This window comes from Amblyomma mixtum, chromosome 5 (genome assembly GCF_055824585.1).
Source record: "Amblyomma mixtum isolate Tamu chromosome 5, ASM5582458v1, whole genome shotgun sequence".
Classification (NCBI taxonomy): Eukaryota; Metazoa; Arthropoda; class Arachnida; order Ixodida; family Ixodidae; genus Amblyomma; species Amblyomma mixtum.
In genome coordinates, this window is record NC_143016.1 from 134,210,962 (window position 1) to 134,222,440 (window position 11,479).

An 11,479-nucleotide genomic window follows, 5' to 3' on the forward strand; every position below is an offset into this window, starting at 1 on the left:
GCACCTTTCTGTATTGGAATTTTATTGCTGACTTTATGGAGAACTATAGTAGCTGTGCAATCGTTATAAATATCTTCCAATATTTTCACATAACACTCTTCTACCCCCTGATTCCGCAATGCCTGCATGAAAGCTGAGGTTTCCACTGAGTCAAATGCTTTCTCGTAATCAATGATGGCTATATATAGGGGTTGGTTATATTCTGCGCATTTCTCTATCACCTGATTGATAGTGTGAATGTGGTCTATTGGCCGCCGCGGTGGCTCAGTGGCTATGGTGCTCGGCTGCTGACCCAAAAGACGCGGGTTCGATCCCGGCCGCGGCGGCTGGAATTTCTTTGGAGGAGAAATTCTAGAGGCCCGTGTACTGTGCGATGTCAGTGCACGTTAAAGAACCCCAGGTGGTCGAAATTTCCGGAGCCCTCCACTACGGCGTCTCTCATAGCCTTAGTCGCTTTGGGACGTTAAACCCCATAAACTAAACCAAACCGAATGTGGTCTATTGTCGAGTATCCTTTACGAAAGCCTGCCTGATCATTTGGTTGACTAAAGTCCAAGGTTGTCCTGACTCTATTACCGATTACCTTAGTAAATACCTTGTAGGCAAAGGACAATAAGCTGATTGGTCTGTAATTCTTTAAGTCCTTGACGTCTCCTTTCTTATGAATTAAGATAATGTTAGCGTTCTTTCAAGCTTCTGGTTCTCTCGTGGTCAGAAGGCGTTGCGTATACAGGGTGGCTAGTTTTTGTAGCACAATCTCTCCTCCGTCCTTCAACAAATCTGCTGTTACCTGATCCTCACCAGCTGCTTTCCCTCTTCGCATTGCTCCTAAGGCTTTCTTTACTTCCTCCTTCGTTACTGGCAGGATGTCCCATTGTTGTGCTCGACTGCCTCCCTCAGTAACTTGATGATTACATTCGCTACAGTATAGATGTGTGTAGAACTCTTCGGCTAATTCAACTATCTCATCCATATTGCTGATGACATTCCCTGGTTTGTCTTTTAACGCATACATCTGGTTTTTACCTATGCCCAGTTTTCTCCTCACTGATTTTAGGCTACCTCCGTTCCTTAGCGCATGCTCGATTTTCTCCATGTTAAACTTTCTTATGTCGGCTACCTTGCGCTTATTTATTAACTTCGATAGCTCTGCTAGTTCTATCCTGTCTGTGGAGTTAGACGTCCTCTTGCTTTGGCGTTTCTTAATCAGATCTTTAGTCTCCTGAGATAGCTTACTGGTATCCTGTCGAACCATCTTACCACCTACTTCTGCGGCACACTCTGTAACGATAGCTGTAAGATTCATTGTTTCAACACTACGGTCGTCTTCTTAAGTTAAAGCGGAAAATCGGTTTTTGCAGCGACATTCTGGATTTCTCTACCTTCCCTATTAATGCTAACTCGTTAATAGCCTTTCTCTACACCAGTTTCCTCCGTTCCCTCTTGAAATCTAAGCTAACACGAGACCTTTCCATTCTGTGGTCGCTACAACGGACCTTACGAAGGACCTCCACATCCTCTACGATGCCAGGGTGTGCACACAGTATGAAGTCTATTTCATTTTTAGTCTCACCATTAGGGCTCTTCCACGTCCACTTCCTGTTTGCTCGTTTGCGGAAGAAGGTATTCATAATCCGTAACTTCTTTGTCTGCGAACTCTACTAATAACTCTACTAATAACTCTCCCCTACTGTTCCTAGAGCCTATGCCATAGTCACCTACCGCCTTGTCTCCAGCCTGCTCTTTACCTACCTTTGCATTAAAGTCGCCCATCAGTACAGTGTGCTGTGATCTTACTTTGATCATTGCTGATTCCACATCCTCATAGAAGCTTTCAACTATCTGGTCATCATGGATTGATGTAGGCGCGTAGGCCTGCACCACCTTCAGCTTGTACCTCTTATTAAGCCTAATTATGATAGCTGCCACTCTCGCGTTAATACTGTAAAACTCCTCGATGTTGCCAGCTATATCCTGATTAATGAGGAATCCCACACCTAGTTCTCGCCTATGTGCTAATCCACGATAGCACAGTACATGCCTGCCCTTTAGTACTGTATACGCCTCATCTGTCCTCCTAACCTCACTAAGCCCTATGACATCCCATTTAATACCGGCTAATCTGCTAAGCTAGCCTCACTTGATACAACCCAGTAAAAGCAGAAAATGAAATACAGGTGTCGCCATCCCCGGTTGATTTTGTAAGCAAGCTACCTGCGTTGGCTTATCATTTTGGGCCTGAATCTCTCAAGCCAGGCTGCGCTGCTGTTAAACTGAACATTATGATCACGGAGTCCTTATGCGTACGGGCGTCGGACTTTTAAAAAGATGGCGGCAAATTTTGAATGAAATATTCTCAGTGTAAGGAAGACGACAGGAATATGCGCGAGCCGCATGGCCATCGCCTGGTGCACGCTCCTGGCTGGACTAGCTGATCTTATCGGCTTCGGATATCTCTGCGTTCACCCTCTTGCAGAGGTCTGGAAAATGTACAGGAAAACTGGTATTCATCACCTGAGAGTACCTGCAGAATGCACACCATACCATTCTCATTCTGTAGATTTTTGGCCCTAGTTGTTTTCACCCTAGTGGATTTGCACTGAAATTCATCATGACTAGCTATAGAGCCGCAATAACAAGCAAAATTTTTTGTAAGCTACTTAGGTTAATCGTCGAGCAAGAAACTTGATCCAAGCAAGTAGACGATCAAAAACCGAAGTTCAACATAGTAAAAGAAACAAATCGTGTAAAAAAGATGAAATCAATGAACAACGACAAAAATAAAGGTAAAAACACCATACAGATTACACTGTCAAAAGAGAAGCCCCTCATAAACCGCCATCTTTTGCAAGGCGATGGGGTGGATGTGTTCACAAACATGCTATCCTTTTCATTGGGGAAATGCTTCCATTATAGTTCTCCACTGCACATTCGATGACGTCAGTTGAATAACCGAAGAAACCCCACAGTAGCTCCGTCCAATTCTGATTTCCCATTAGAATTAGGTTGTAAAGGATTATCATTATTTGCACCCTAATGTTGTCCCACCGCAGCTATCGAAGATGACACACATTGGCACGGTAGTTCATTACAATCTGCATCCAACAAGAAATTTTGCCAGGATTGTTTCCCAATCCCTGGTGTTCAGTGCCTATCCCATGATGTTGAATCCGACATTTAGCGTCTACTGTGGGTCTGTCCAACTTTATAAAGGCGACAAAATTCCGACACGAAGCTAAAGTGGATCTTTTACAGGATTCTCCCGATCTTATGATTTCTGGAAGCAGACACCATGTCATCAGTCTCTCATGGGCTTCATTCGGTCTTCAAACTTCTTTTTATTCATAAAAATATCATTTTTTTAATCGTTTACCCATAACCATGCCGTGAGGAGATAAACAGCACGAAAAAAAAAGTTTTTCAATCATTTGTGCAGGCATGAACGTTTTTCCAATCGATCCAAATGAAAGCTGTGACACCAACATTGAGTCGCGACCTCTAACCTAAAAATGAACAAATGTTTTGATTTGTCCCTCTTCAAACAGGAGTACACTTACATCTACGCATGGGTGTCAGCGAGTGACACCAAGTCATTAAGCGTGCAGAAGCTGGGCTAGTTAGTTGCTAGTACAATTGTGAGACATTCCTGCGGCGAAGAAAGACACGGACGAAGATAGAGGAGACAGGACGAACGCCGGATTTCAACTGAGGTTTATTCCACAAACAGGTTTTATGTAAAAAGGGGGAGCAAAGAGATAGTAATCCGCGACCAGATAACAATACAATACCAAACCAAATGCAGAAGGCACGAGAGCCATGCCACTCATATTTTCCAGATCGGCGCACCTTCTATCTATCGCCTGCCTGGCTGAACCAAAACTTTTGCCTTGAGGTAATCTATTTCTTTTTCGCATTGCGCCACAGAAGGACCGCTGACGCAGTATTATTTGTCATTGATTATACTAAAAGCTTAAAATATTTCCCGGTTCTTTTGAGTCTTAAACTTGCGCAACACACGTGTCCTTTCCAAAAACAGCTTGCATGCTGCTTTGTGTGAGCAACGGCGAATGTGGTCAGCAAGCGTCGTTAATGCAGCCTAATGCTGTACACCACACCAACTTCACATTTAACGAGAGGTTTGGTGTGCTTAATTTTTCACATAGGCCTCTTTTTGGCATCATTCACCAGGCGGCACATGCGTCCCACACCAAGTCGTGCGAGCATCAAGTGCGTGACAGCTTCCATGCCCACTAAGGCCACTGGATAAGGCTGGTAATGTGTTAAGACTAGGCACCGGGTAAGCAATGCTGCCTGTTAATTGGGAAAACCGTGAAGATCAATAATAAGCAAGGACGTTTGGAAAAAAAAGTAGTTTCATCATCCAGCCGCCAAGAAAGGATGCGTACATCGTGCGAACACAGCAATTGTGTTGTGACAACTATCCTGATAGACCACCAGACCACTATAATGAGTGTAAAGTCAACATGAAGCCATCGTACACTTGGTGATTGTGATTTATTCGCAAATGTTTAGCCCCTTCAACAAATCCATTCTGGACAAAAACACCAATGTAAGAGCGGGGTGAGGCAGTTTCATATCTAAACGTAACCAGCTTAGCGGCCAGCATTGCGCAAAGCAGTGTTACTGAGCAAGTCGATTCTCTCCGTTCTCAATGAGGCGCTGTCCCACGGTGTCCATTCGTTCGCAGAAATATTTCACGAAGTCTGCGTTGTTTTCGGAAATTTCCAAGCTGTAAGTGGCCGCAGTTTGGTCAAACATTTTGTTTACAAGCACTAGGGCTTTCTCTTTAGCCTTTTCTTTCGCTGCCTCCATTGCGGCTTTGGCGGCGGCGTTTGCGACTTCTTTCGCAGATTCCTTGACCTCTTTTCCTACCATTTTGAAGAAGCCCTTGACTTTGAGGGCGGCCTTTTTTATTCCCTCCTTGATCTTCGCCCAAAAACCGCGTTGAGAGTACTCCTCCGTCTGGAAGAATAAAAAGGCGAAGAGTAAGGTATCGGAAGCACTACGATTTCGACAAATCACGTAATCTTCACGTCACCGTCCAGTGCTTTTCTTTTGTCATTCCTCGGTACGTTCTTTTTCTCGAAAGCAGGTTTACAGCAGGTTACAGGTTTTTGTGTATTTAAGCAGTGTCCTATAAATCGCAGCCGATTACATCGTTTTCCGTTAATAGGTGAAAGACAAGTCTCCGAGATCACACTTTGGTGGTGTCTTAACAGTGATGTAGCTAAAGCGGGGGTCTATTCAGTGAAGGAAACTCCGTACCACAGAGCGGATGCATGGCTATCCTGACATTCAGTATGCTTAATCCGTGACTTTAAGTGAGCAGCTTCATCTAAGCTTAACATGTTCTTTCCTTAAGAAGTGGTGTTCAGTGGCCGCACTATTCCGGAAACTTACTGGTAACTGATGCTGCCAAGGTTTTTTTTTTTTACTGAGCTCTTTTTTAGTTTGATACTACCCTGAATTTCAGAAATAAGCTGTAAAATTATTTGTGCAAACCTTGACATCAAGAACCAACAAAGGCGAAATAAATGCGAATTAACGGAGCGATGAACATGCTTCAAGTCGAAGAGCAACCTACATAGTGCATTTTGCTTTTGATGATGATGATGTCCTCAGTCTTAATGGCACATACCCACGGCGGGAAACTGGCGAGGCTGCTCGCTTTCATTCTTTTTTTTTTGAGTGCCAAGCCCAGAAATTCATTCCCAAACAATTTTAGTCATCGTGGTTTATATCAGGTGCGTAAGGCGCTGAATATCCAAATTTGCGGCGGGAATCCGAAATGTTTCGTGCACGCCACTGACGTGCGGTCGGCGTGAGAGGTATTTGGTGGGACCGCAAGAATTGTTTTGCACGTCACATATAGCAGCGCATGTGATGAGCACGATATCACTTTCAATATGCTCGCGGAGAATCTCACCCTGCTCTAAAGCTACCTCTTGCGAAAATTTCTTTTGAGTTACGTTGTTTTTTGCTGCGGGCAGCCAAAAGGTGGCGCTAGGTGGCGGCATATGGTGATATACTCGTATGGTCTCACAGGGAGCAGGATAGCGCGACATTTTTCTCCGCGCCACTCGTAACGCTATTCTCGAAGCGGACATCACATCACCCCGCTTATGTTATTATATCATCCATTTCGTTACGGAGGAGTCCCATTCACACGTGTAGCGCTGATTGTTCGTTTGCGCAGATTGCTCTGAGGCGCCACCTGCAGGCATCTGGCGTCATCTGCCGATATGCTCAGGTACTGGTGTTGTATCTTTTTGTTATGCTTAATTTAATGTATGGTGATCACTCTCATATCATAATGCAGCAAAACAAAGGCCAGATCGCCGAATATTTTTGAACGATTGATGTGTAGATCGATCTTTTAGCATAGTCTTATTTGAAAGAGTGCTGTGCTGTTGGATCAGTGGAATCAAATTTAAACATTTCAAGGAAATCGTGTTGCTTCGTATCTAACCCAACAGGCTGCCTAAGAAAAAGCAAGCGAAGTACAGAACATCGCCGGCGATGCCCAAATCATGAATCCTGGCCTTATTTGGAGCGGGTTTTCGGCACAGCATTGAACGTAATGCGGATTTTCGCGCTAATTTGCTTTCTGCGGGAACATATACAGGGACCCTCTTATTGATTATACGGAGGAAAGATAGTAGACAAATAAAGCGCTAAAAATTCCAAGCCTGGTTGCGGATGCCACCACCCGGTTTGAAAGGAGATCCCCTTAGCTTCATTCAGTGAGTTCCTGTATATCCTGTCTTAAGGAGAATACACCGTCGCACTAATGTCCAAAAATAATGGGCTTAATGAAGTTCACATTACTGGGCAAACTTCCCCAAACGAAAGTACCACAAAATTGTTGTACTGATGCACGCAACACACATACGCGAGAAGTCGGAACATGAATGCAACTGGAGAGGCTCTGCCTTCTCTGCCCGTGTTTCGGTGTCTCGGTCAAAAGCCCGGCGTTGCGTGTCTTAAATAGTCACGTGCTCACATTTAACCAAATTGCCACAAAACAAGCCTTATTGTCCTGGTTACTGAGAGTTTCGTCTTACTGCAGCAGCACAAATGCTCGTGATACCTCCGCAATGTTTAATGGTTTTTGAATGTTGTCAAATGAACGTTTCGAACGGCGCTTTTTCTTACCTCAAGCCCCTCTTCGTGAGTCTGGGAGATGTCTTGTGCCGCGACGCGCAAGATTTGGCCAACAAGGATCGCCTCCTCGGCGTCGCCTTTGAATTGTTCATCGACCAAAGCATCCAACTTGTAATCATCTTCGGAAAGCTTGTAGGCCGACGCTGGAACGGAGAGAAAGACCACCTTGAGTTAGCAGTGAACTGTTCAGTGATGATACTTGATAGATTAGCTAGCTTATTCGATTAAATGATGTGTGCCTCGCTGTCTCTAGTTGACGTCTGTTGAAGTTATTACAAGTGAAAAAATATATGGTCTCTTCTTCATTAGGCTCATCTGCTCTTTAAATAATGTGGTCGTAGAGAATAAGAGAGTGAATAGTAGAGAACAAAAAATATTTCTAACATTCGCTTGAATTACTCATATGATGACAGTGCAGTAGAATGCAAGATTCGGGGATATTTGAAGACCACTAATATGAGTCACCTTCATTTGTTGGAACCAATTTAAGAGTCTTGCTGTAAAAATGCAAATTCATTTAGTTGCAGAGCAAATATACATAGCACTACTTGCGGTCCAGGCAAAACATTTCGTCGTGAACATCAGGAAGTCGGGAACGTAGTGATACTAGTTGTTAGAATGCTGCTACTGCAATGCCACCACCACATAATTACTTACTCCGCTCTCACTGCGTCCTCCGTAGAAGACATGAGTCCAGAATAAGAAAACGACGCAAGTGCCCGGTCTTCATTATGTGCGCAATACATCAAACGCTGAGCTCTTTTTTTTGTTTCCACGAACAGGATTGGAACTTTGTCACGCCCTTCAAAGCGATAGCCAAACTCCATGACTCTCGCTAGAAAGGCAGATGCACAAACAGGGGTGTTTATTTATTTTTATTTATTTATTTGGTCATACTGTTAACCCTCAAAAGAGGGTCGTTACAGGGAGGGAACAAAAACAAATAGACTTCATAAGCACTTCAATGAGCAATCATGAGTCAGAGTTCAATATTTGTGCACCATTTCTCAACAACATATCACACCTAGCTCAAATTGTTGCACGTTAGCACTCTCCACAACATCTCTTGGCAATTTGTTCCCCATTTCAATTACATCAGGGAAGAAGGAATACCGGTACACATCCGTACGTGTGTTAATAGGCTGTAGTACCCTGCTGTGGTTTTTTCGGGAACCATGTTTTAGAGGCGCTTTCAAATAATGTTCTTTATTTATTTTTAATGCCCCTTGCATTATCTGGAAAAAAGTTTGAGTCGATGTTTTATTCTTCTAGTTTCCAGCGTTTCCAATTCACACTGCTGCATCATCTTTGTAACCGAGTCAGTACGGCGATACTTGGAACATATAAAACGTGCTGAAATCCGCTGTATTCTTTCTACCTTCTTTTTTAAGCATTTTTGGTGGGGGCTCCACACAGCATTCGCATATTCCAGAACTGGTCGTATAAACGTTTTGTAGGCGACTAACTTAATTTCTCTAGTCGCGTTTGGAAGTTTTCTCCTAAGAAAGCAAAGCTTCTGATATGCTTTTGAATAGATATTCTCAATGTGAATACGCCAGTCTAAATTATGCGTCACTGTCACCCCCAAGTATCGGAAACTCTGTACCTCGACCAAGGTATTTTCTCTAATATTATATTCAAATCTGATCACGTTCTGTTTTTTAGTTACGTGAGTGTATGTAGATTTTTTGTAGTTAATTACCATGCCCCATCTTTGGCACCACGAGTTTAATGATTGCAGGCATTTATTTAGTTTAATCTGATCTTCCGCGCAGGCTACACGCGTGTAAATTAGACAATCATCGGCGAATAGTTTAATTTTTACAGGCGTGTTAATATTAGAAGGAATATCGTTAACATACAATAAAAACAATAGTGGGCCCAAAACAGACCCCTGCGGCACTCCAGACACAACTTCACACTTCCCCGATTCACTTTTCCGATTCGTACTCTTTGATAACGGTTTTATATATGCCTGAATCCACAATACTACATTTTCACTAATTCCTAGGCTTCTCAATTTGGAAAGTAGTTTATGATGTTAGCCTGGAATAGGGAGGATCTGCCAGACCAGCCCCGAGGACATGAGAAAATAAAGAAAAAACTCGTAAGAGGCACCTACAGTGGCTTCGTGTGCGAATGCGAAAGAATTACTGTCCCTGGGTGCACTGACACACACAACATCCGGAAGGCTTTGCTACAAACAGTTGCGTAACAGTTTTGATACAAAAATTGTATTTTGAGGGAAGTATATAATATAGCACAGTAACTCTCTCACATCTCGGTGGACATCTCAACAGCACCTTAAGGAAAGGGACAAAGTCTGGCAAGTCATATAATTGAAGGTGCATATATCATCGGTTCCAATCCCTGTTGCAAGCTAGCCTCCAACTTCACTAACGCATGCGAACTATATGCAACTAGAAACCGTATGACACCACCTGAACCGCTGAACGAGAAACAGTTGCGTCACGGTTTTGGTACGAATGTTGTCAGAAAAACGCCTCACGGAGGTCGGCCAGTGATGAGAATATCCAAGCGAACGACATTTATGGGATTGTCTGTATTGTCGGTGCTAGGCTGTCTTTGTGCGTTCTACGGCCACTTGATGAGGTCACCCTATTTTTCATGGCATCACTCAAATTTTTCACACCATCTGCGAGTGCACAGGCACGCACACGCACGCCGGCTGCTTTTCCCGTAATGGGACAAGTAATGTTTTCGCATTAAAGCATTAGTTTGGGTTGAATGCAGTAATGAGCGTCCTGTATTCTTTGGTTTCTGCTTCAAGTGATTGTACTAACTCTAGCTGTTTTTTCCTCAACGTATTACAGTTCTGTAAAGCCGCTTTTACGACAACATCTGCGTGAAGACCTGACTACGTTGCAGAGATGCGCTTCAGATTCGCAGCAACAAAGGTGTCTTTTAGCGTTCTGAACGCACACCTCGCGTCGCCAGTGCGCACACGCTGATTGGTACCGAAGCGGAAGGCATGCGTGCAGCTTACAGCCCCTTGTCGCCATCTGGCGCCGTCAAGGTGATCTGTGCACGCTAACTGACAACGTGCTCTACGCGCTATGTGGTAGCGGTGCGCACCATGCTAAATGGCCTTAATAGCGCTTGGAAAATAAGGCGCTCTTCGTGCTTGGGAAGTGGTCACGTCACATCCGAAGAGAACAAAGCTCTGATGGCTGCAAATTTCTACATATTTATTTATGCTCTTCACACTAAAAGGAAATTTGCGTTTAAAACCTTCGAAGTCATTTGAAGAGCATTCGTGAAGACTAATACAGTTCCCTTCTTTCAAGCTTCTAATGAGCGCAATTCAAATGACAGGTTTGCTTGGGGAGCCTTTGTCCTTTAGATGTGAAATTTATTCATCCAGAATATTTTTTTTAGGTAACATACAATTGACGTGTGACAGCAGCCGGATTCTAAGAAGGGGGCTGTGTGTTCAATTCACCTCGCCTAGTCAGGAGAACATGCCAATACAACTTTTCATTTACACCAGGCCACGGCACAGGCGTTCGGGCCGTGCTTTCTGATGTCTGTTGTGCTGTAATGCCCGACATCTATTATATGACCCCTGGTTTAGGGTCATGCGATATACTGGCAGATGCGAGCGTTGTTTCAAATAAGGTTTTAGACGGTCAGTAAATTTGGTAAAATGCAATTTTTACAAAAGTTGAAATTGATAATGCTGTTAGTGGATAACCTTCAAGCGCCGACAGCGGGGTCGCTTCCACAAAAGTGGGTTTGTATCTCGAAGTGTATTATTTGAAATTGGCAGAATTCAATGTCCTTGAGCGTTTCTACGCCACCGTTCTTGATGACAGTTTTAAATCAGGTGAGTGGACAGATGCCCCGTAAGCGGCTTTCTTTTTCTTCTTCAATGCATGTGTAGATCGAGTGCGGGGACCGCGCAATAGTGTTCATTGCCGCTTCACCTCCGAACAGCTGTGGTATTAAAGAAGCCCTGTATGTGACTTCACGGGGCAAAAGCGGTTCCAGTGAGAAACCCTGTGCTAGCCTGCGATGCCTGTACCAGTGTTGAGGGATAGCATATACTTTTAACTGTGAGGGGATGTCTGTGCGACAGCATCTCCAACTCTTACCTGCGAAAAGGAAAACACTGAAAATGCAGATGGTACCAATAGCTTGCTTCATTGTGACAGGCTTGAAAACGGTGGCGTTCTGTTGAAAAAAAAAATATATGAAATCCTGTGAGCGCACAAGCATACATTAAGGCCGCGTAATTATTTAGACGAAATTCTACGGAACCTCTGCTTGATAG

The 11,479-nt window shown here is 43.8% G+C and overlaps 1 protein-coding gene across 1 annotated transcript; it reads right to left on the reverse strand.

Moving 5' to 3' along the window:
* Window positions 1-3,694: 3,694 nt before the first annotated feature.
* Window positions 3,695-9,734, reverse strand: LOC149343806 (uncharacterized). The gene is made up of 3 exons (XM_089547073.1): window positions 9,695-9,734; window positions 7,177-7,328; window positions 3,695-4,983 (listed from the first exon to the last, which is right to left on the reverse strand). Exons 1-3 carry the CDS (start codon window positions 9,732-9,734, stop codon window positions 4,642-4,644), a joined length of 534 nt encoding a protein of 177 aa, XP_089403199.1. The 3' UTR covers window positions 3,695-4,641.
* Between the last annotated feature and the right edge of the window lie 1,745 nt (window positions 9,735-11,479).